The sequence below is a fragment of the Carassius auratus genome, unplaced genomic scaffold (assembly GCF_003368295.1).
Source record: "Carassius auratus strain Wakin unplaced genomic scaffold, ASM336829v1 scaf_tig00216276, whole genome shotgun sequence".
In the NCBI taxonomy this organism is placed as follows: Eukaryota; Metazoa; Chordata; class Actinopteri; order Cypriniformes; family Cyprinidae; genus Carassius; species Carassius auratus.
In genome coordinates, this window is record NW_020528487.1 from 12,034 (window position 1) to 38,878 (window position 26,845).

The 26,845-nt window shown below is 36.8% G+C and overlaps 2 protein-coding genes and 2 long non-coding RNA genes across 4 annotated transcripts; all 4 read right to left on the bottom strand.

Moving 5' to 3' along the window:
- Positions 1-2,862: 2,862 nt before the first annotated feature.
- LOC113097452 (uncharacterized) lies at positions 2,863-3,823 on the bottom strand. The gene is made up of 5 exons (XR_003288857.1): positions 3,755-3,823; positions 3,558-3,620; positions 3,373-3,435; positions 3,143-3,205; positions 2,863-2,991 (listed from the first exon to the last, which is right to left on the bottom strand). It is a non-coding gene; the product is annotated as an uncharacterized LOC113097452 (long non-coding RNA).
- Positions 3,824-5,671: 1,848 nt separating this feature from the next.
- Positions 5,672-24,424, bottom strand: LOC113097424 (scavenger receptor cysteine-rich type 1 protein M130-like). The gene is made up of 10 exons (XM_026262666.1): positions 24,404-24,424; positions 24,244-24,295; positions 23,579-23,896; positions 23,151-23,447; positions 21,392-21,451; positions 20,996-21,121; positions 7,173-7,490; positions 6,640-6,942; positions 5,836-5,913; positions 5,672-5,676 (listed from the first exon to the last, which is right to left on the bottom strand). Exons 1-10 carry the CDS (start codon positions 24,422-24,424, stop codon positions 5,672-5,674), a joined length of 1,578 nt encoding a protein of 525 aa, XP_026118451.1.
- On the bottom strand, positions 20,390-20,832 carry LOC113097451 (uncharacterized). Its single transcript, XR_003288856.1, has 3 exons — positions 20,790-20,832; positions 20,613-20,675; positions 20,390-20,460 (listed from the first exon to the last, which is right to left on the bottom strand). It is a non-coding gene; the product is annotated as an uncharacterized LOC113097451 (long non-coding RNA).
- Positions 24,425-25,746: 1,322 nt separating the features above from the next.
- Positions 25,747-26,472, bottom strand: LOC113097443 (scavenger receptor cysteine-rich type 1 protein M130-like). The gene is made up of 2 exons (XM_026262683.1): positions 26,297-26,472; positions 25,747-26,184 (listed from the first exon to the last, which is right to left on the bottom strand). Exons 1-2 carry the CDS (start codon positions 26,412-26,414, stop codon positions 25,862-25,864), a joined length of 441 nt encoding a protein of 146 aa, XP_026118468.1. The 5' UTR covers positions 26,415-26,472; the 3' UTR covers positions 25,747-25,861.
- Between the last annotated feature and the right edge of the window lie 373 nt (positions 26,473-26,845).

Consider the following 26,845-nt stretch of genomic DNA (forward strand, 5'->3'; position numbering starts at 1 on the left):
AAATGTGGATTTTTTTTTTAAACCCAGTGGAATCATCTTCATTGAACCAACATTTTTGCCGTAACGCAGAAGAATGCGCTCAAGCATATCATTCGATATAAACGGCGGGACATTTGAAAGGAACTTTTTTTAAACGTTTTTAGACAGCGGAAATACCGGAATGAAAATATTTCTCACAGATATACTGTGCTCAACTAAATGTCCACCATATTTAGCTCTTTCAGAAAGACAACAAAAGCCTTATTCATCCTTGATGCAGACAAAATGTTTCGTGCAACAATCTCATTGCCGATTGCCATCAAGCAATCTACCACTGACACCGAATCATCTGTCGGGCAGTCAATATTGAAAACCAGTGTGAGTTTGGAACCATAACCACCACAGCTCGGACAGGTCTACTACTACAATCTACTAATAAACAAAAATACAATAAAAAGATAAGATAAGAAAGAAAAAAAAACTCACTCAGAAACGCCGTCACTCACTCACACACGCTTCCTCAGTCACTCCGCACATGCGCACACGAGAGAGAGAGAGAAATGTTTTAATCAATTATTTAAAAATAAAACTGCAGGAATGTTTGACATAAACTGTAAAGACGACAAGTAATATTAGACCACATAAGGAAGGGTTGTGGTTGTGGTTGTGGTTGTGTTTTAACTCTAGCCTACTGTACTGTACAAATAACAGAACACGACCAAAAAGAGACAGTAATTTAGATTTATTAATATAAATTGTTTCATTCGTGGGACTTTGCAAAACCAAATATTGGATTAAATTAACCATGTTAATGACAAGTAATATTAGACCACATAAGGAAGGGTTGTGGTTGTGGTTGTGTTTTAACTCTAGCCTACTGTACTGTACAAATAACAGAACACGACCAAAAAGAGACAGTAATTTAGATTTATTAATATAAATTGTTTCATTCGTGGGACTTTGCACAACCAAATATTGGATTAAATTAACCATGTTAATGATGGCAGCTCGAATGTATTTTATGTGACGTAGATATTTATACCATCACATCAAGCTAAACATATTTTCTGGCTTTCTTGTTTTTGGTGGTCAATTATTTTCATGACACGGCAACGGAAATGAGCTGAACTACAGTGTGGACACAACCAGCACCATGGACAGCGACCGCTACATTTCAGCACCAGTGTAATGTAGGCTTCTAGGAGGAATGAGTCGATCCCTCCGACACAAATGGAAATTACTCAACATGACGCAGTTATTAAAATTAATGTGTGATCAACTTTACATATTAAAGTAGTTAGAAATTAAATCAGAACAAGCAATATGAAGAAATGAAAATAAGACAATTGTGAAACAGCTTTACATGTCTGCATGCCTTCTGCTGACGGTTTTATGAAAATGGGTAAAAAAAAAAAAAAAAAAAAAAAAAAAAAAAAAAAAAAATTATATATGTAATTTTTAAGCAGAACATACCGATTTTTGCTGATTACCTGATATTAAAATGCACCAGGTAGCAAATAACAACAACAATTATAAGAAGAAATAGCAGAAGCAGTAGCTGATCACACACTCTTTTCATCTTCAGTTGGCTCCTCTTATCCATGCTCTGTTACAAAAAAAGCAGAGAAGATTAATCAGTAAATACTGAGGGCAAAAAAGTAGGGCAAATAGATATCAGGAAAATGTGTGTCATGACAAAACACACACTAAATAACTAGACTGTAAAAAAAAAATCACCTTCTCTGATGGTTATTGCATCTTCATAGACCTCAGTTCATCTCCTCTGGCATCAACAAGATATTTTCACCCACAGAACTGCCACTCACTGGAAATTTAGTCATTTTGGACCATTTTCTGTAAACCCTAGAGATGGTTGTGTGTGATAATCCCAGTAGATCAGCAGTTTCTGAAATACTCAGACCACTGGTTTTTAGTTTGAACTTCAGCAGATTGCCTTGACCATGTCTACATGCCTAAATGCATTAAGGCATGATTGGCTGATTAGATGTTTGCACTAACAGTTTAAGTGGCCAGTGAGTGTATAAGAGATAGCAAAATGGGAACTCAACCAATCAACAATCTAAATAAATTTAAATAAAACTGCAACTATTGTTGTCAGCAATGAAGAAGCAGCTTTGAACAAGTCAGTACTGAAGGTAAGGACAATTTCCAACAAAAGGGTTTTAAAAGTACCAAAACAGTAGCAGGACATTTCAATGGTTTAATTTGACTGCAACACATGTACATAGATGATGTCACTACAGGCAACTCTGCACTTATTTTATATAGTTTATATATTAATAATTTTCTGTTGCTAAGTCATAATACATAATAAGTTAATATTAAGTCATAATATATTTTTATAAAGTAAAAGTAACATACAGCCAAGTATGGTGACCCATACTCAGCATTCGTGCTCTGCATTTATCCATCCAAAGTGCACACACACACCAGTGAACACACACACAGAGCAGTGGGCAGTCATTTATGCTGAGGTGCCCAGGGAGCAGTTGGGGGTTCGGTGCCTAGCTCAAGTCATGGTATTGCTGGCCCGAGACTCGGATCCACAACCACAGGGTTAGAAGTCAAACTCTCTAACCATTAGGCCACAACTTCCTCTAAAAAAGAGTTTCATATGGTTTATGGAGAAGAAATATGCATTTTAAATGTTTTACAGGTTGTTGAATTACACATGTAACACACAGCCTGATAAATCATGCATATAAAGAAAAACGCCCAGCAGACAAGAAATATTTTTTTGAAATATTTTTATTTATTGGTTAAAAACAGCTGATCACATAAGATAACATTTGATACAGACTTTGAGTGTGTGTGTGTCTAATGTAGAACTTTTAAAAGTTTTAAAACAAAAATGGGGGAAAATATAAAAACCTGAGATTTGACATCAATAACAATATCATTCAAACTTTGTTCAGATTTGTTGAACCGAGGCAATGGATGATCACTGAGCCGAATGCCCCACTTCTTTGTTTGACTCCACATCATCATAATCTGTTATTAACAATAAAATATTAAACCATGTAAAATATTATAATTAGAAGAACATTTTAAAGTTTAAAAAATTTAAAACTATTAAAAAATAAAATTAAAATACAAATAAAGATGTAATCATAATGAGAACAAAAGGGTTACAATAACTTACCCAACAGGTTTTTCACATCTTCACTGACACTCATCACATCATCATACTCCTCCTGAACTCCCTCTGATCAAGAATGACATAAACATGCCATTTTAGTTTATAAAACACTTCATCTCATTTTAAGGATCCCTTTTCCCTTAAGTGACTTGATGACAAAGAACAAATGTCTAATACTCATGTCAACATGGAATGGGTGATTTGGAAAAAAAATTTTTTTCTGTGTATCTCACCTTTTACCTCTTGAGAGCTAGGTCTATTAATGATGACATCATCATAATTCTCTGGTGCATCCACTACACATAAACATTTTTAAACTTTAAATGAGCCCCCGAAAAAAACTCACATTAATTAAAAAAATGTCTGTGACAATCTTGATTTTAGAGGAATATAAAAAAATAAAAAAATAATAAAACACCTTTTTTTATATCAGTGTTGCATCCGCTTGTCATGACATCATCATAGCTCTCCGGTGTTTCTTCTACAAATTCACACATTCATCACAGACGCACAATAATTACATTCAGAACAAATTTGAAATATCTATCTTAAATGTACTGTCATATTTTAATTAAAAAATATATTATATGCTGTTGTAAAATAACAAAGTGACACCTGTCTCACGATCTGGCTTCAGTCCATCAGTAATGACATCATCATAGTACACCGGTGTGATTTCCTTCATCTCTTCTGCATCAACACACAATATGTTTGGATACAAAAGCCAAAAAAAAAAAAAACATTCTTGTTGCAGATCATGATACTGAGACTCTGTAAACATTTGAATCATGTGATCAATTTAAAAGGTCACTGACCTTTTAGGCCACTGCCATTGGTGACATCATCATAATATGCAGTATTGAACTCTTCTGCTGAAAAAAAGGAGAGCAGACTATTAATATGTAAGTAAGTAAACAGCAGTATCTGAACAGTACTGAGTCATTAATCAAATATATAATGGAATTACTAATTACATTAGTTTTTTTTTTTTTGTGTGTGTGTGTGTGTTTTTTTTTTTGTTTTTTGTTTTTGAGTGGATTATGGATTGAATATGCACTTCAGCTCTCTAACCTGAGAGAAGCTCATCAGCATCTTCATACCCAGAATGCAGTTCTTCAGAGATGGGATTCCCTTATAAAGAAGAGCAGAACAGTCAAAAACATGTTCCTCATTACAAACAGACTGGATCTTTATTTATTTTCTATTATAAAACTTTGTGTTAGTGACAACACAACAAATTGCTTTACTAATTACACAATAAATAATAAACTTGTATTATTTAAAGCATTCAAAAAATAAATCCCATGATGTGTAGGCCTAATAGCAAACATACATGAACCCATTCCTCACTGCCTTCCAGAAATATACACAGGAAGAGACAGACACACACACCTGCATCTACTGTACATGTACAAACACAAGTTCCTGCTTATGACCCTCTAAAAATATACACAGGAAGAGACACTGACTGGCACACACACACACACACACAAACATGCACCTGCAGCTCTGTGGTTTTCTGTCAGGAATTCTGTGGTTTGAAGCAGGAGGTTTAACAGGACTAATAATAGATGAACATCAGCTGTCTCACAGACTCTTATTAATGGTATTAAATGAGATTGATGGCTCATGTCTCACCCCTCTGAGTGAAGTGATTGTGTCTGTGCTGAATCTCCTCATAAACGGTCTCAGACATCGTCCTGTGTCTCCTCTTAGAGAGAGCTGTGAGTGTAGACAGACAAACCTGCTGTCAGTTCACAACACATGACTGATCACACACTGAATAAGACACAATATGACTATGAAGTCTCTGGATCTCTCCTACCTCTCCTCATCACTCTGTTCTGCTGAATCAGTATAAGCAGTGGCACTAAGAGCAGTAAGAGCACAACTCCCAGAACAATCACAAGCACTGGGAGAGACACTGGTGGAGGAGTTTGTGAAGGAGAGACTGATGTTGAGCGCACTGAAGGAGAAACTGGAGAAGAAGCTGATGATGTTGTGGCAGGAGTAGTGGTGGACACTGACACATCTGATAAATCTGTCCAAACAAACACAAACACATTAACAATCATGCAAATGCCTGATTAAACACACAACTATTATAAGCAATAATATTATCAAGATATTTTGCTGTGACCTTCACAGTCGAGTGTAACAAGCTTCTTGTGGGAGCAGTCAGTGTGGTTATTCAGGGAGAGAGGACAGTCCCACAGGTGAATCTCATTCCCTCTGCACTCGACTTTGTTCATCCACACAACACCTTTACCAGCACCAAAGGTTAAATTCCCATCAGCCCTCAGTGCTGCTCCACAACCCAGCTGCCTGCAGACCACCTGAGCATCGCTGATGTCCCAGTGATCATCACACACTGAGCCCCACACAGCGTTATGATACACCTCCAGCCTCCCAGAGCACCGGCCATCCCCTTCAATCAGTCTGAGAGGAAGATGATCTAAAACACACACATCAGCTTCAGCACAACATTCACAACAAAACACACACTGAACCAAGATGGCTTTAAATGTTTGATTAGACTTCTTGTTCTCATTTTAAATTACATATTTCAATAATATATTTGGAGAATAAGGCTTGAGTATATATATATATATATATATATATATATATATATATATATATATATATATATATATATATATATATATGCTGGTGAAAGTTTATAGTTAAAAACTTACCTGAACACTGTTTCTGGTGAGGAGATTGTGAGATTGAACATGTCAGAAGACTCCGAGGAGACTCCTGATTCTCCTCCTCTGTGTTCAAAATATGAAGTGAACTGAACATTAGGATACAGGGGACATCTTTCATTGAAACATATCGGTGTGAAAACATATAATTTAAGCCTAACAAATAATTTTATGCTCTTTCCATCAGCTAAGTTTAGCTTTTCTTAAACATTAGTTTACTAACAACATATAAACATTGTGTTTAAAGCTGCAGTTAGTAACTTTTGTAAAAATGTATTTTTTACATATTTGTAAAACCTTTCATCATGTCCTGACAGTGGAATGTAAGACAGATAATCTGTAAAAAAATCAAGCTCCTCTGGCTCCTCCCAGTGGTCCTATTGCCATTTGCAGAATACACCACTCCCGGTAAGAAAACAACCAATCAGAGCTGCGGTCTGTAACTTTTTTTTGTGTTCAAAGTATACAAAATGTATATAATAAGTGAGTACACCATGAATCCATTTTCCAAACCGTGTTTTTAGCCTGTCCTTAATCACTAGGGTACACCTATAATAAGTGTTTATATTCAGACTATTTTAGATTGCTTCAGGGGTACCGCGGCGGAGTAACCCAGTACCTTTGTGATTCTTCATAGACATAAACAGAGAAAAGTAGTTCCGGCTACAATGTCCTTCCGCAACACGCAAGCAGTTTTGTTTATTAACCGCTAGAGCGTCAAAAGTTACCGACTGCAGCTTTAAAGAAACATGACTTTTGAGAACATTTTACATAATTTAAATATAATCTCACTTGAGCAGGTGATTTTTGCCACTTCATCCTTATTATTACAGTCATTCTTTCCCCAGGGTGAAGATGGACACTGCCATAAAGTGGAATCATGTCGTCGACATTTAAAATAATCAAGCCAGTTATGAGTCTTCAGTCCCTCTGAATAACTGGGTTCACTGCCAGATCTTCCACAGTTCAGCTCTTGACAGATCATACTTGCTGTGTCTATGTCCATCTGGTTGTAACATAAATTTCCCCAGGATCCATTGTAGAAAACCTCCACATTCCCTTCACAGCCCTCAGTTAACCTGATCTCCTTAAACTCTAAATGGAAAGGAATGTGAATTAAAACAACTGGAATTCAGGTATTGCTTAATTTAAAATATTCCCAAAATAACTTGTTAATTCACGGCTGATTCATGCTGCCAGCACTGCCAGCGTCTAAAATATCATGGTAGCCTAATACTAAGTTACTGACATAATATGCATTTGCAACATGCATTAGTTTTTTTGTGGAAAAAAAAACAAAACATTTTCTCTATTGTACTGTTTACCTGAGCACACGACTCCTACATGCTCCTTGTGTTGACAGTCATGTTTTCCCCAGCCTGAAGAAGAGCAGCTCCACAGGGACGTCTCATTCCCCTCACACTCCACCTCATCCAGCCATATGTGTCCAGAACCAGGACCAAACCAGGCTGGTACCTGCTGGTTACTGAGGGCCACTCCACACTGCAGCTGTCTGCACACCACATGAGCATCTTTAATATCCCAGGAGTCATCACACACTGTCCCCCATGAGCCGCTGTGAAAAACCTCCAGCCTTCCTGCACAGTCTCCCCCAGAACCCACCAGCCTGATGGACCCCCAACCTGATATTCATAGACAGAAAAACACATTATTGAACATGATCAACTGAAGAATCTGTCCAGATGTTGTTCTTCTCACCAAGGCAGGCGATTGACAGCTGTTGTGTGGAGCTGCAGTTGAGAGTTTGTGGAGATCTGCAGTTCCCCAGATGAGCTTCACTCCCAGAGCACTGGAAGCCCGTCACACACTCATGACTGTCTTCAGGACTGGATGAAGAGGAGCTGTAGAAGTTCAGCACAGAGCCACAGCCCAGCTGTCTGCAGACCACAGAGGATTCAGAGAGACTCCAGGAGTCCAGCAGAACTCTCCTCCAGACCTGATGGATGAAAACTTCCACCTCCCCCTCACACTGTCTCTCTCCAGACAACCGCACCAGACCATCATGAAGAGCCAGAGAGGAATCTGGAGGTAAGATTTAATATTGAACCAAGTATTGTAGTTACAGGTTACATAAATGGTACTGCTATTTTTTTTCCTTTCAGAATTAGCATTCATGACTCTTGATTAAACAAGTTTACTAGAGCAGATGACTCCAACATCTTGTCTATGAGAACATTCAGCTCGACTCCATGAAGAGATGGAACATTCTGAGAGTTTTGTTTCATTCCCGTCACAATTAAACACATCAGCCCAGATTTCACCACTTCCCTCTCCAAACCAGTCTGATCCCACAACAGACACAGCAATCCCACAATTCAGCTGTCTACAGAGGACACTGGCAGCTCTCATATCCCAGAATGCATCACACACTGTGCCCCATTTCCTGTTATATAGAAGCTCCACTGTTCCAGAACATGTATCTGAACTGTTTACCAGCCTGAGATCAGTGTAACCTGGAAAAAACATGAGAATTATTTTAAACAGTGTAAAACAAGAGACAATTGAATATATCAGTAAAACTCTGCTAGCATTACAGAAATAGTGTGGTTACTTTTAAAATGTTATACTATTCAATATAGTAATCCCCAAAATTGTAATTAATCATAATACATAGTTGCATTTGTCAAAAAGTATGTTACTTTTCTTTTGCAATATAGCCTTGCTAAAATAATGTTGTGTTCGTCTCAAATTAGACTCAAATCAGTTTCTCCATGATATTTTTTGAAATCTTGTATATTTAGTTAGCAAATTAATGCTCAATCCAGTCAGGTTATATGTTTGACAAAACATAAAAAGTGACACAATTAATAACCAGAGGTGTAAAGTACTGGAGTAAATGTAATTAGTTACTGTACTTAAGTATAATTTTATCTATTTTTCAGTTTTAATGAGTATCAACTTTTACTCTCTACTTGACTACATTTTTGAATAGGTATCTGTACTCTTTACTCCCCTGCATTTGTGATGACTAATGTAATTACTAATTACATGTTACATAGCACCTTTTTCTGCAGCAGTTTATTTTTGCTTTACAAAACAAGTGAAATCGCCAATGACAGGGCATTAAAGGCAAATAGGCTGTCTATGTTTTCTAAACACTTTGAATTAACTGTAATTGTGTCCATATTGTAAAGCATTATATTCAGCTTCTACATTTTGCTCCGCTCATCCTTTCTTAATTCCAGGGATTAAAATTCTTGCATCGCCTTCCTTTCTATTGTCTCTCTGTTTTTTCTTCCATCTCTAATTTGAATTTCTTGACTGCACACTCATTTCTGTTTTCTAAAAGAGTAGGCTATACATTTCAACCATAAAAAGAAAAATCAGTGGATGTTAAGGTCGCCATACTCTGGCCAACTTTATCTTCCACATTAAACCAGAATAATATTTGTTTAAATTTAGTGGTCAACATTTTAAGTTAGAAATAAAAACACATATTTCAAAGTGTTTTGACTACTCCTGTAAGGTATGGCCACACCCACTAGTGTCATATTCATTAAAAAAAAAAAAAGACGTGTACAACGATTGAGCACAGTACAGTCAAGCTTAAATGGCCACTTTACTGCAGTTTTGACGTTTTCAGTTTTGTTTTGATTTTAGAAAATAAACAATGATTGCTGTCCTCACAAATCACTGTAGGTGTTGAGTATCACTGCATGTTTTACCCTGTATTCAGTAGGAGTGAAATACTCAAGTACTGTTAAAGTCAGATACTCTAAGATTTTTACTCAAGTTGTTTTGGAATTGGTGACTTGTAACTTGTAGTGCAGTAATTTTTACAGTAGGTATCTGTACTTTTACTCTAGTATGGTTTTCAAATATTCTTTACACCTCTTCTAATAACTAAAAACACAATACAAAATTAACCATGCTCGTTCTTTCTAGTGTGATTTTTCACATTTTAGTATATTCCTGTCTGCATAACAACATGTAGAAGAGAGAGAATATACTCATATGTACACATATGAACAAATATATGGAAGATATTCATACTCAACCAGAACATATAACTCCAACATTATTGTCATGGGAACAGTTGTTTTTGCTTGAAGATGTATGTGAACAAAAATATATATGTGATTCGTTTCCTCTGCAATGAATCTCTTGTGTCCACATCTGAGCGTCTCCTTTGCCAAAAGCAGCTGCTCCCAGCACCTGTACAGGAGCCCCACAGTCCAGCTCTCTACACACAACCTCTGCATCCTGCTGGTCAAAGGTAGCATCACACACTGTGTACCATGTGTCCCCATGAACCACCTCTATTCTTCCAGAGCAAAGGTGAGATCCGTTAATAAGTCGGGAATGTTTATGATCTGTTCATATTAAATTAAAACACACAAAATTGATTTATGTAGAGTGGTATGTTTAAGAGTACATTTAATGGACACAAAATTTAAATAAACATATTTTTTGTTTTATAAAATTGTGCCAATCTGTAAAATTGGCACAATTTTGAGTACACACAGAAGAGATGTACAGATGTTACAGCTGATAAAGATTTTTATTTTTGTTTTGGAGGGTTGTATTCATGTACAACCTAAGAAATATTAGTGTTTATTACACTCTAATATCAGAGAAAAATATCACCTGAGCAGATGACTCCAGCATATCCTGTAGGACCACAGCCCGGTCCACCTAGTCTAAATGACACACAGTTATTCAGTGTAGATTCTGATCCAGTACACATGACAGTACTCATCCAGACTTGTCCTAATTCCGGTCCAAAATGAGCAGCACTCAGAGCATCTACAGGTTCTCCACAGTCCAGCTCTCTACACACCACTGCAGCATCAGCCATATCCCAACCATCACCACACACTGTTCCCCACTGACCATCATGAAGAACCTCCACTCGACCAGCACAGCGACTGTGACCACCAACCAACCTCACATTCACACTGTCTTTTAAGGCAATGGATGAATAACAGATGAATTGAAAGAGGAAATGAACAAGATTAGGTGGAAAAGAATGGAAAGACAGAGGGAGAAAAACATTAAAAAATACAGCTCTAATAAATATATTAATAAATTATTGAAATGTACTGTATATAATATTTGAGCCACCAGCAGCATTATATAATTGCTTTATATTTCATTTGAGATTATTTTCCTCCTTGATTCAGAGTATAAACCTACCAGAGATGATGAGCTTTATCAGAAACATCAGCATCAGACAGATCTTCATTTTCTCTTTCTGCTCAACAAACTATTTTCACCAGGTCAAAACGCAGCACAAGTTTCTCCTCTACTCCGTCAAACACACTGAAGAAATTTACTTCTGTCAGCCCCCTAAAGAGAAGATATGTGCCAAAAGATTCCAATCAAGTTCATCATTACCTTATTAGACACAACAGAGGAAATCATCAAACAACTTAAGTGACAAATCAGAGGAGGCATTTCTGAATTTCACCATATATATCAAAAGAACGTCAGCGCTGAACAGGACTCCTCCTCCTCCATACAAAGACACTTCAGTGAGGATCTGCACACACACCTGCCAGAGGCAAAAATAGACACACATCATAAAAGAGATATTAAAGATTTCAGAGAGAGGAAGCGCACCGGGATATTTACAGCATCAACACCTGCTGAGATACAGAGACTATATACATATATATATTAGTGCTGTCAAATCGATTAATCGCAATTAATCACATCAAAAAAAAGTTTACTGCGTGTGTTTACATAGTACTGTATATTAATTTTATATATAAACACACACATGCATATAAATATATATATAAACACACACATGCATATGTATAATTAAGAAAAATATGTTGTTTATATTTTAAATATATTTATACATAATATAAATTAAATGAATATAAAAGTATACATGGAAATATTTTCAAAATATTTACTGTATGTGTGTGTTTTTATATATACATAATATATATACAGTACATACACATATATTATGTAAACTTTCAATTTTAACACAATTTATAAAAAAATCTAAAAGTAAACACTACATTATACCCCACACATATCACACAGCAATCTGTTCAGAAGGTATATAAGAAAATAATAATACAAATAATAATTTAAAATATTAAATATAGCTGCAAGCAGCGATTAAGGGGTCCAAGCACATTAAGGCCTTTAAGGTGGTATGTTTTTGGGGTCTAGGCCAACCTTGATGAATGGCTGACAGACACACATACAGGCAGAACCAAACACACATATACAGACATACATGCACACACATTTTGTTGCAGATATAGATATTTGAAGTAAATGATAGGTGACAGTACTTATTGCAAGTCTTCTCTTTTTAGGAATTTATATGTAATTTTCAGGTTTCACTGTTATAATAATCTGGCTTAATGGTAAAAAACGAATATGTCTGTATGTTCTCATTTTATAGGCTTTTTGGGTATATTTGGATCTAGTGTTTGTGTGAATACATGAACAATTTCTACAATATCAGGTCATTTTCTATAGATATCTTATGTTTTTGAGGCCTTTTTAATGGTTATAGTGGCACCTATAGTCCGATCTCCATGAATCTTTGCATGCTTGTTAAGAGTCATCTGTCAAATGTTTGCACCAAGTTTCATAAAGTTTTGAGTTTTTGTTGAGATTTACAGGCTTTTGGGTATTTTGGCCATGCCCCTTTTATAAATGAACCTGTTACAGTTTACCTTTGCGTGCTTGTTAAGAGTAATTTGACATCTTTTCACCTAGTTCCATTAAGTTAACTTATTATTTTTTTTTTTTTAGGTTTTATAGGCTGTTGAGTATATTTGCCCATGCCCCTTTGCGAAATGACCTAGTTAAATTTAACTGTGGGACAAAATTATTATTATTATTATAGATCTAGAGAGGCCAGAGTATTACTGCAGTGGTTTGGTTCCGATCGGGTGAAAATCCTAGGACTAGTTTGCAAAAGTATGTTTTTAACATATTTGTGAATTATTGTGGAATGATTTGATTGACAGCAATAGTTATTGAGGCAAAGTTGTGCATTATGAGGAGATCTATCAAATTGTATGCATACTGTGTGTGGACATGTGAAACAACACATGATTACAGATCCAAAAAACATGTTAGTGCCAACTAGTGGCCAATTTCTTTCACAATTCTTACAAACCTTTAGGGCCATGAGTCAAACACGCACACCAAGTGTTGTTCCGATTGACCTCCGTCAACCTTGTTTAATAGGTGGTTAAAATTGTTTGGCCAATGGTGGCAAGAATTTTTATATATGCAAAAATCCTCATAGACACTTATGCCAGCAAATAAAATATCTTGGAGCCTATGTGGTTTAACCTTATCAGTTCAATTACTCTTCATGAAACTTTAGATTGAGGATAAACCCAAGTAAGAAGAGCCTTAAAGTGGAATGACCAATAATATAATTCAAAATTTGGTACAGCCAATCCTCCTGAATGTATAGGACGCTGCAATGTGACCAGTTTTATTCTGGGTTGTTTACCATTCCAGATAAACTGGGAAAGTATAGAATTGATAAAGGGGTATAGAATATTCCTTAACCTGTTAAATGTCACCCCGTCCCGTATACGGGACGCCTACGTTGACTATACTATATTACAATCAAATCTAATCTAATCTTGACAAACTATATATCGTTGGAAAGGTCTAAGACTCCCAAATATATATTTTACCAATATTTTTTGTTAAACATTATGTAGGAAAAGTAATAGATGAATTTATGACAAGAGTGCACCCTCAGAAATCTACATTACAAAAGGAGCTTTGACCTTTGTTTAAAAAAAAGACTTCCTCGTTGCCTTTTTCTCTATCACATTTTAGAAATCATCAGAAGTTATATATCACTTGAAAACATAAAATCTCAAAATTCATCCTTCAAAACCCATTTTAAAATCAGACATTGCATTACCATGTAAATGGCACATCAAAATCATGTTACAAAATGTTTTCAGTCATGAATTATAAAAATTTAGGTTTGTATCATGCACATTCATGTCTATCTTCAAAAACGTGAGTGACAGTTAACAGGTTAAAGCAACCTGGAGGAGGGGAAAGCGCCAAAATAGAAAAAAAAGCCTTGAAGAGAGACTTTAAGATTATTCCATCTTTGAGTATCACTCTTGATCTTGACTAACATATTGTTAAAATTGTTTCTGGCAATTTTATTTATGTCTTTACATATGGTAATACCCAAATAAATGAAATCATATTTAATAGGAATGAATGGGGGGATATGAGAGTTACTTTAACATTGTTAATTGGCATTAAAGCAGATTTGGTCCAGTTTATCTTGTTTTAGCATAAACTTTTAGATTGCATGGGATGAGTGATACTGGTCTGTAGTTACAGCAATCTAACTGCTCTTTACCCTTTTTAAGAAGCAGTGATATCAAAGAAGGCTCTGTAAAACGTACCATGCTCATTTGCAAAATTAAATGAGTCAAGCATGAGAGTCCCTACCACATCCTATATTTCTAAATATAATTCAGGAGGGAGGCCGTCTAAGCCTGGTGTCTTGCCCTTCTGAAGGCTTTTTAATGCTTCATGAATATCTGACTCATCAAAATCGGTTTCGGTTTTATAAAGATTTGAGTAAAAACATTTAAATATGTTGTTAATTATCATAGGATTTGTGATTACTTGATCATCTGAAGATTTTATTGCACTGGTGTATGCTTTAGATTCACATTCCCTGCCTAAGTGGCTAGGCAGTGCAGGATTTAAGAGAGAAAGATAAGCAATGCCATACTGCCAGTGATATGTAAACATTAGTATGTATCCTAGATACCAATCCACCTCAATGAATATTCCTTTTAAAAGAAAAGCATAATAAAAAAAAAGTATTGATGTCTGTTGAAGGGCATAGAAAAAAAAATACAAGAAAAAGGAACGACAAACAACTACAAAAAGCCAAAGCAGACTGCACATTACTGAGAGTGTAGGTCTGCATAAACAAAAGAAACATGTTGATACGTGACCAGTCAACTTCAAAGCAAGACATGCCTCCAAAAGGGCCACTGAGCCAAAAGCTTAGCGATTGAACCTGCTCTCCATTATCCTGAAAATTAGTAATAGTAAATAAAAATGTATGAATTATTATTATTTACCAGTCAGCGGATGAGCGGACAGGACAGGGGCAAGATAAAAAATAAATTAATTAATTAATAAGAGTCTATGGCCATCTTGTTACTGTCCTCTTCAGGGCAGTTAGGATCACCACTGAGCTTATCTCATTGAGCTGAAAGGATGGAGACGGAAAAAATAGTAGCGTGACATTGTCCTGCGTATGTTTCACAGGATAAGCCTGTCGAGCACCTTTCAGGATCTGTCATGCCATCTAAGTACACAGAAGATGAGAGTATGTGGCCGATCTAAGTTAGTCACAACAGAGGAAATCATCAAATACAATCAGTGACAAATCAGAAATCTGAATTTTTATTCTCTCCATATATTTCAGTAAAGTTTGAGCGGTGATGAGCGGGACTCCTCCTCCAGCGTGAAGAGACACTTCACTGAGGACAGACTCTTGTCAGTCAGAAGTCAGTGTGGAGATAAACTTAGTTTTTCCTTCTGTCATACACACGATGTGCCCGGTCAGTCTCGATGTCACTGCCTTTCAGTGAGGGGATCCACTTGGAAAGATTAACTCTAAGGGAAGCCAGCTGCATCAGAGTTCTCTGCCTCTACTGACAACAGTTGTACCTTGCTCCTATCTTCAATGTCCTTCATTTTTAAGGTGAGTTGTTTCTAGCTGATTTCTTAAGTTTATGATTGTCCTCCTATCCTCACGTGCAACTGCTTGAATGGAATCGTCCCGGTCCTGTGACTGCTTTTAGCTCTTTTACAAAATTGTTGGTCATTTGTATATCCAAATGTAGATCGCAGAGTGCTGGAGTCAGGACAGAGTCTATTGCTTCTCTTACAGTCAAAGCCTCAATTGAAACGATAGCACTTTGTTGCTCTTTGAGCGCTAGCTTGATACCTTTAGCTTTGTGTAGGGAAATTACAATCAGGTCAGTGAATACAAGCAGTTTCTATCTTCATTCTCTATTTCCAGAATATTATATTACTTGAATTACAGGAATCTGTTGTCCAGTGATGATATCATCATTGTTTTCTGGAGTGCCCTCTTTCACCATCAGTAGCAAAGAGAATATTCTCAATTATGTCTGTGTAGTCTTACACAGTCCATCTTCACTGAGCCCAAAATGAAAGAAACTGCCTCAGACTTGATCAATGTGATAAATATTTCACTTTATCCAGTCAATTACAGTTTGAGCTGATTAAGCTCCAAATCTGCTACAGTTCAGCTATTGATTGACTGCATCTGAAAGCTTGGCAGCTAGTTTTTGTTGCCTGGCTGCAATATAAGGCAATGACTTTTCAGGCATTTACACACAAAATCTCACGAAATGTATTTGAATTGACGTGACACAGCCATGTATGGTGACCCATACTTGGAATTCATGCTCTGCATTTAACCCATCCAAACTGCACACACTGCAGTGAACACACACATAGAACAGTGGGCAGCCATTTATGCTGTGGTGCCTGGGGAAACCGGATATTTGAGGATTTGATTCAACATAAGAGTTTAATGATAACAGCTTTTGTGATAACTTAGTTAATATTAATCACTACAATAATAATGAATTGCTAGACATTACATCAAAAGTGGAAAAGTAAAAAACATACATTTACACAAAAACTGACCACCAGGCACAAACTTGAACATAGAGGACAGTGGGATATCCCACTGTACATCTACACTGTACATCTATATACATCTACACACCAGTCAAGTTAAGTGAGAGGCAGACTTACAGTATTTACAGTGGTATACATTGTATATAAATGATTTTGTCTAAACATTTTTTTTTTTTTTTTTGCATAAACACTTTCATCAGACAAAGAACCGGTATATTGTTAAACAATAGTACAATCCTACAATCCAAATACAGTGCTACCCTAACTATGCTGCCTCCAAAAATCAATCCGATGAAAATATCTCATTAGGACCAGTGTGTACACAAATCAAATTGATCTTCATATGTTGCTTTTACAGCCATACCACAGTCCAGCTCTCTAAACACCACTGCAGCATCAGTCATATCCCAGGAATAATGACACACTGTTCCCCACTGACCTCTGTGATTAACCTCTACTCGACCATCACAGCGATTATTGCCATTCACAAGCCTCACATTCACACTGTCTGTCAGTTCAGGAGAGACCACAAATATGATTAATGATTAATTAAAATTCAGAATGCAGAAAACAGATTTTGTATTTCTTCCTCCGTTTCTTTTTCTTTTCTTTTTTAGATATCTTTTTATTCTGAGTGCATAGTTACCGGCTGTAATGAATGAATGAATAAAAATTATTTGCCAGATAGCTCTACATTTCACTATACTCTCAGGCAGTTCAAGAACACATGACAAGTTTCTCCTCTGCTCCCTCAAACACACTGAAGAAACTGGCTCCTGTCAGCCCCCTAAAGAGAGAGAGAGACTCACAGCTGCCAATGACACTCACTGTTACCTTATTAGACACAACAGAGGAAATCATCAAACACAATCAGGGACAAATCAGAAAGCAGCATTTTTATTTTCTCCATATATATCAATAAAGTGTGAGCGCTGATGAGTGGGACTCCTCCAGGACAGACTCTTGTCAGTCAGAAGTCAGTGTGGAGATAAAGTCATACTAAACTTAAAACAGATTGATACAGAAACACTGCAGCTTATATTCAGCATCAAAACCTGAACCTGAACACAGCAGACACAAGCACTGATGACTGACTGCTCACTTACTGAAACTTTATTTCAAAATAGTTGATTTTTGCTATAAGTTAGAATAAACTGAACTGTTTAAAGTTATTTTTTTTTTTTTAAACAAATGTGAATTTTATTAGGTGGATTTACTCATTATGATGTTCTAATCAAAAGCACATTAAACAGTATGTTAATACATTCTCAGATGATCTGGATTGATTCTGTACAACAGCAGAACGGTATTCAGACAAGATCTGTAAATAAAAATAGTTTTCTGTTCTGAAGTTATTAATTTGCCATCATATCAGAGAACATTTGTGTGTTTAACACTGTAATGTCTAATTTATCCAGCAGATGGGAGCAAAAACTTATTAATATAAAGAGCAGCAGACAAGAGTCTTATTCTTTTGTCACCACATGAGGGAGCTTCTCACTTTTTTTCCAGGCAGAAAATGTTCACTTATTTATTCACAGCTATATTACATATACAAATAAAATGTAATGTAGAGCTCATTTCAGAGCACATTTATTTTACTTTTTATCTGCTGCTACAACATATTCTAACAAATGCACCAACAGTGAGAGTGATATTTCTCATATTTTCATTTTTGCGTTTTGTTACTGTTGTTGGTCTTCAGAGCAGTCATGTAGCAATTATTTTGACCAACAGAGAGAGCTGTGAGCACCCCTAAACATGTCAAAGCTCTGTCCCCTTAAAGGGATAGTTCTGTCATCATTTACACTAGGGTGACCATATGAGCCATTTTCCCAGGACACGTCCTTGCCAGGATTTCTATATTGCCTAAACATCCAAAGTAGTTTGACCAATAACATGCAGGTATGTTGCATAATCAACCAATCGTATCATGTGAGAAGGTCAGATCTACAGAGAACGATCAGAGCAATGCAAATACACGTACATGTTAGGTGTTTGTTTCGTTCATTCAACTTGAAGTGTCGCTGCGCACAGATCATTGTATGACACCAAAGTACCAAGAGAGTGATTTGAATGCATAAGGAGGTGTCTTCTCTGCTCTCTATAGCTCTTATGGATGTCATACAATGATGGATCTACACAGCACAAACAGTCAAAATCTGGATATTTTAGGCAATATAAAAATCCTGGCAAGGTAGCGTCCTGGGAAAATGGCTCATGTGGTCACCCTAATTTACACACCCTCATGTCGTTCCAATTACCAGCAATCTTCGAAATATCTTCTTTTATGTTCAATATAAGAAAGAATCTCATACAGGTTTGGAACGAAATGAGGTTGCGTAAAAGATGACAGAATTTTATTTTTTAGGTGAACTCTCCCTTTAACGCACACTAAATCTAACGATTATGCTCCCCAAAGTATTCAAGGCTTAGCGTATCCCACCATGCATCATGTTCAGGAACTTGTGCTCTGAAACTGTGAAATGGAGGAAAGCATTTGACTGTAAGTTAATATAATTATCCATTACATATAATTTGGTAGTAAAACATGTTTTACATTTTATTTGAACAAAGATGAGTATGTGTATTATGTACATCATTTGCAATTGTTTTTGTCTTTTTGCACCATTATCTGTAAACCTTATAGATGGTTGTGTGTAATAATCCAAGTAGATCAGCAGTTTCTGAAATACTCAGATCATCCCATCGACCACCAACAACTATTCCACATTCAAAGTCACTTATATCACTCTTCTTCCCCATTCTGCTCGGTTCGAGCTTCAGCTGATTGCCTTTACCGTGTCTAGCGGTCTAAATGCATTAAGGCATGATTGGCTGATTAGATGTTTGCACTAACAGTTGAAGAGGCCAGTGAGTGTATTAGAGATAACAAAATGGGAACTCAACCAATCAACAATCTAAATAAATTAAAATAAAACCTGCAACTACATACTATTGTTTGTCTGCACTGAAGAAGCTCTGATTAAGTTGTACACAGCTTTAAACAAGTCAGTACTGAAGGTAAGGACAATTTCCAACAAAAGGATATTAAAAGTAACAAAAAAATTGCAGGACATTGTTTCATTTATGACTGCAACACATGTACATAGAGGACTTCACTACAGGCAACTCTGAACTTATTTTATATTGTTTATATTTTAATAATTTTCTGTTGTTCTGTATTTTAAATGTGTAACAGGTTGTTGAACTACACTTGTACTGCAACACTTCTAAAGCCTGATAAATTCTAAGTATTAAAAACACAGCTGATCACATCAGATAATATTTGATACATACTTTTTGTGTGTATGTGTAATGTAGAAGTTCGATTTTTTTCTTCCCCATTTATCAACTCACTAAAGTCCAGTACTTAATATTAAATCACTGATGGTCATTTGGGTTTATATTTAGAATGTCTTCGAATGTGTTGCTTTTGCTTTGTTGTGTAATGTCTTACTTAAATACACATAACAATTTGTCTGAAATGTTTTTTATTGATATTAAAAGGCCCCCCCCAAAAAAAAAATTCCACAAAAGACAAAATTTAAAAAGTTGATACAAAAATGGGGGAAAATATAAAAACTTGAGATTTAACATCAGTAACAATATCACTCAAACTTTGTTCAGATTTGTTGAACCGAGGCAGTTGATGATCAGTCAAATTCCCTACTTCTTTGTTTGACTCCTCCTTCACATCATCATACTCTGTTATTAAATAGAAAATAGTAAACCATGTCAAATAATATAATTCGAAAAATATTTTAAAAGTCTAAACAATTTAAAACTATTTAAAATATTAAAATATAAATAAAGACGTAAGAATAATGAGAACAAAAGGGTTATAATAACTTACCCAACAGGTTTCTCACATCTTCACTGACACATCACATCACATCACATCATCATACTCCTCCTGAACTCTCTCTGATCAAGAATGACATAAACATGCCATTTTAGTTTATAAAACACTTCATCTCATTTGAAGGATCCCTTTTCCTTTTTCTCATGTCGACATGGAAAGGGTGATTTAAAAAAAGAAGGAAAAAAAGAAAAATGTATAGCTCTGTGCATCTCACCTGTTACCTCTTTAGAGCTCAGTCTATTAATGATGACATCATCATAATTCTCAGGTGTGTCCACTTTACATAAAAATTAGTAAAAATTTTATCAGCCAAAAAAAAAAAAACTTTAATTTACAATATTATATGTAACCATCTTTATTTTAGAGGAATGTAAAAAAATATATAAAACACCTTTTTTGATATCAGAGTTGTGTTCGCTCATCATGAAATCATCATAGCTCTCCGGTGTGTCTTCTACAAATTCACACATTCATCACAGACACAGATTCATTATATTAAGAACAATTTTGAAATATCTATCTTAAATATACTGTAATATTTTGATTTAAAAGTATATTATATGCTGCTGTAGATTAAGAGAGTGACACCTGTCTCACGATCTGGCTTCAGTCCATCAGTGATGACATCATCATAGTATCCCAGAGTGATTTCCTTCATCATCTCTTCTGCATCAACAGACAATATGTTTGGATACAAAAGCTTCAGATCTTGAGACTGAGACTCTGTAAACATTTGAATCATGTGATCAATTTAAAATGTCACTGACCATTTAGGCCACTGTTGCTGGTGATATCATCATAATATGCAGTATTGAATTCTTTTGCTAAAAAAGGAGAGCAGACTGTTAATATACAAGTAAACATCAGTATCTGAATAGTACTGAGTCAATAATCAAATTTATAATGGAATTACTAATTACATTTATTTATGCATTTTGGTGAATTCATTTTTTTAGTGTATTATGGAATGATTATGTGCTTCAGCTCTCTAACCTGAGAGAAACTCATCAGCATCTTCATACCCAGAATGCAGTTCTTCAGAGATGAGACTCCCTGTTAAAGAAGAGCAAAACATGTTCATCATTACAAACAAACTGAATCAGTTTCCTTTCGATTATAAAACACTGTTTTAGTGACAACACAGCATATTCAAGAAATAAATCCCATGATGTTAGCCTATTAGCAAACACACATTAACCCATTCCGTGCTGCCTTCCAGAAATATACACAGGAAGAGACAAACACACACACCTGCATCTACTGTACATGTACAAACATATGAGCCTATACTTATGACCCTCTAAAAATACACACAGGAAGAGACGCTGACAGAAAACTCTCTCTCTCCATCTCTCTCTCACACACACACACACACACACACACACACACACATAAACCTGTAGCTATGTGGTTTTCTGTCAGGAATTCTGTGGTTTGAAGCAGGAGGTTTAAACAGGACTAATAATAGATGAACATCAACTGCCTGACAGACTCTTATTAATGGTATTAAATGAGATTGATGGCTCATGTCTCACCCCTCTGAGTGAAGTGATTGTGTCTGTGCTGAATCTCCTCATAAACGGCCTCAGACATCATCCTGTGTCTCCTCTTAGAGAGAGCTGTGAGTGTAGACAGACAAACCTGCTGTCAGTTCACAACACATGACCGATCACACACTGAATATGACACAATATGACAGTCTCTGGATCTCTCCTACCTCTCCTCATCACTCTGTTCTGCTGAATCAGTATAAGCAGTGGCACTAAGAGCAGTAAGAGCACAACTCCCAGAACAATCACAAGCACTGGGAGAGACACTGGTGGAGGAGTTTGTGAAGGAGAGACTGATGTTGAGCGCACTGAAGGAGAAACTGGAGAAGAAGCTGATGATGTTGTGGCAGGAGTAGTGGACAGTGACATATCTGACAAATCTGTCAAAACACAAAAAAAAAAAAAACATGCAAATGACTGATTAAACACACAACTATTATTAGCACTAAAAATATCAAACGATCTTGCTGTGACCTTCACAGTTGAGTCTAACAAGCTTCTTGTGGGAGCAGTCAGTGTGGTTATTCAGGGAGAGAGGACAGTCCCACAGGTGAATCTCATTCCCTCTGCACTCGACTTTGTTCATCGACACAACACCTTCACCAGCACCAAAGGTTGAATTCCCATCAGCCCTCAGTGCTGCTCCACAACCCAGCTGCCTGCAGACCACCTGAGCATCGCTGATGTCCCAGTGATCATCACAGACTGAGCCCCACACAGCGTTATGATACACCTCCAGCCTCCCAGAGCACCGGCCGTCCCCTCCACTCAGTCTGAGAGGAACATGATCTAAAACACACACATCAACCCCTGACCAGCTTCAGCACAACATTTACAACAAAACACACTAAAACTAGAGCTATGGGCCTTTAATGCTGTGGTTAATTTTAAATGTGGAATAAAAAATAGTTCAGTGTTGATGTGGACAGATGCTATTTAAGCAGATAAACTTTAGGATGAAAAAATAAATAAATAAATAAATACAAGCTTATAATGAACTTACTTGAACACTGTCTCCAGTGTGGAGATGAAGTAGAACACGTCAGATGACTCCGAGGAGACTCAGGAATTTCCTCCTCTGAGATGAAAACTTGTTAAACATGTTTTTACTTCTGAACAGAACATCATAAATCAATAAAATACATAAAATAGCCATATTTAAACAAGCAGTATACATTGTCAAACCATCTTAAATATCTTACTTGAGCATGTGATTTTGGCCACTTCATTATCATAGTCATTCTTTCCCCAGGGTGAAGATGGACACTGCCATAAAGTGGAGTCATGTCGTCGACATTTAAGATTGTCAAGCCAATTATAAGACTTCAGTCCCTCTGAATAACTGGGTTCACTGCCAGATCTTCCACAGTTCAGCTCTTGACAGATCAGACTCACTGTGTCTCTGTCCATCTGGTTCCAGCACACATTACCCCAGGATCCATTGTAGAAAACCTCCAGATTCCCTTCACAGCCCTCAGTTAACCTGATCTCTTTAAACTCTAGATGAAAAAGAATGATAAATCAACCTTAGATCTCATACAAAACTGATATTTTCAAACATTACATTACATAACGTTACATTTGAGTGAAACATCTGATTTATTTTATTTCACAACAGTAAATGGTTTACCTGAGCACATGACTCCTACATCCTCCTTGTGTTGACAGTCATGTTTTCCCCAGCCTGGAGAAGAGCAGCTCCACAGGGACGTCTCATTCCCCTCACACTCCACCTCATCCAGCCATATGTGTCCAGAACCAGGACCAAACCAGGCTGGTACCTGCTGGTTACTGAGGGCCACTCCACACTGCAGCTGTCTGCACACCACATGAGCATCTTTAATATCCCAGGAGTCATCACACACTGTCCCCCATGAGCCACTGTGAAAAACCTCCAGCCTCCCTGCACAGTCTCCCCCAGAACCCACCAGCCTGATGGACCCCCGACCTGTTATTCAGAGAAAGAAAAACACATTATTGATCAAAACAATTGAAGAATCTGTCCAGATGTTGTTCTTCTCACCAAGGCAGGTGATTGACAGCTGTTGTGTGGAGCTGCAGTTGAGAGTTTGTGGAGAGCTGCAGTTCCCCAGATGAGCTTCACTCCCAGAGCACTGGAAGCCCGTCACACACTCATGACTGTGTTCAGGACTGGATGAAGAGGAGCTGTAGAAGTTCAGCACAGAGCCACAGCCCAGCTGTCTGCAGACCACAGAGGATTCAGAGAGACTCCACGAGTCCAGCAGAACTCTCCTCCAGACCTGATGGAAGAAAACTTCCACCTCCCCCTCACACTGTCTCTCTCCAGACAACCGAACCAGACCATCATGAAGAGCCAGAGAGGAATCTGAAGATAATATTTATTTATCATTTAGTATTTTTTTTTAAATATACTTAAAAAATAAGTTGTTTTAGTCTGGAACCCATGACTTCATCACGGCATGAATGGACTCACTAGAGCAGATGACTCCAACATCTCGTCTATGAGAACATTCAGCTCGACTCCATGAAGAGATGGAACATTCTGAGAGTTTTGTTTCATTCCCGTCACAATCAAACACATCAGCCCAGATTTCACCACTTCCTTCTCCAAACCAGTCTGATCCCACAACAGACACCCACAATTCAGCTGTCTACAGAGGACACTGGCAGCTCTCATATCCCAGCATGCATCACACACTGTGCCCCATTTACTGGAGTACTGACGTTCGACTCGACCAGAACAAGAGTCTGAACCATTTACCAGCCTGAGATCAGTGTAACCTGGACATAGCGTGAGAGTTTATTTAAACAGTATAAAAACAATACTGTCTTGTGCAAGCTTATGTATGTTTCACTGTGTGCAAAAACTATGAAGAAGAGAATTACAATTTCTGTGATCAAAATATATCATATTAAATATAAATATATAAATTATATTTCTATGTATTCTGAGTATATAGTTATATACTGTATATGCTTATACAAAAAAATATTTATACTCAACCAGAACACATCACTCCCACATAATTGTCATGTGAACAGGTGATTTCATGTAAAGTTGATGTTGGACAGAGGTGAATGTGTGATTCATTTCCTCTACACTGAATCTCTTGTGTCCACATCTGAGCGTCTCCTTTGTCAAAAGCAGCTGCTCCCAGCACCTGTACAGGAGCCCCACAGTCCAGCTCTCTACACACAACCTCTGCATCCTGCTGGTCAAAGACAGCGTCACACACTGACATCCACGTCTGATTATGAAGTATCTCCAATCTCCCAGAGCAGAGGTGAGGTCCAATAGTAAGTCTGGAATGATTATAATCTTTTCATACAAAATAAAGCATACAAATCAGGTTTATTTAGAGTGTCAATTTTAAGTGTACATTTAATAGGCACAAAATTTAAATAAACATTTGTAGATTTTAATGAAATTATTCCAGTTTGTTAAAAAAAAAAATACAAAATTAAAACCACATTGAGGTTAGATTTAAAAAATTCAAAATTCACTAATCAGTAGTGCCCTCTCAAAACAAACAAACAAACAAACACACACACAATTTTTACTGAAGACAAATGGCACAGCAAGTTGATACTGCAGTTTCCCGATGACAGGTCAAGAGTAATATCAAAACATTCCCAGTCACCAAAATATCCCTTTTATATAAATGTGAATTCACAGTATTCATTTAGGTAACAAGCCATGTTTAGCAAAAAATAAATAAAAAATAAAAAATTAAGGAGGTGTGTATGCACAGGAAAGAACAAAAATTATCTATTTTAATGATTCAAAATTGTTATTTCAGCTCTGAATGCCTGTGTTTAAATTAGTTTATGGATGGTTAGTAAATAAGAAACAGCTTTTTGTGCTGATAGCATGCACAAGAGGGGCACAGCTGTTTAGTGAATTTGCTCCAAAATGTTTTGAAGATCAATCTCAGTCACCTGAACAATTGACTCCTGCATCTCTACTATGATTACAGTTATGTAAACCCCATCCTGCTGATCCACAATTCTTCAGTGTCGACTCTGATCCAGTACAAAAGACAATACCCATCCAGATCGGTCCTGATCCTGGTCCAAAATGAGCAGCTCCCAGAGCATCTAGAGGTTTTCCACAGTCCAGCTCTCTACACACCACTGCAGCATCAGCCATATCCCAGAAATTATCACACACTGTTCCCCACTGACCTCTGTGAAGAACCTCCACTCTACCAGCACAGCGACTGTGACCACCAACCAACCTCACATTCACATGGTCTGTATATTAAACAGAGAGAAAGAGAATGAGAGATGAAGAGACAATTAACAAGAAAACAGCATAATAATAAAATAAAAAAAAAGATTTTACTCAAAATAAAGTAGTTCGTACCAGCACACACCAGTACAGCATCATTGTCATCAGAACAGTTGTATTTGTGTGGCAGTGATGTAGAACAGAGGTGAATCTGAGATTCATTTCCTCTGCACTGAATCTCTTGTGTCCACATCTGAGCGTCTCCTTTCTCAAAAGCAGCTGCTCCCAGCACCTGTACAGGAGCCCCACAGTCCAGCTCTCTACACACAACCTCTGCATCCTGCTGGTAAAAGACAGCATCACACACTGACATCCACGTCTGATTATGAAGGATCTCTAACCTCCCAGAGCAGCGAGAACCTCCAACCAGCCGGACTTCTATAAAAAAAAATTAAAAAAAGATTTTAAACAGTTGTAATAATAATAATAATAATAAACATTTATACATTTATTAATTCACTGTAGCAGATGCTTTTTAACAGTGACAAACATTTAAACATTTTTAAGGAGTGCTGAGAATGGCTGATAGTACTCATGGAAGAGATGTTTCATGTTTCTAAAAGGTATAGATTTGTTTGTGTGTGTGTGGGTGTGTGCATGTTTAGCTCATGTTAAGTTATGTGA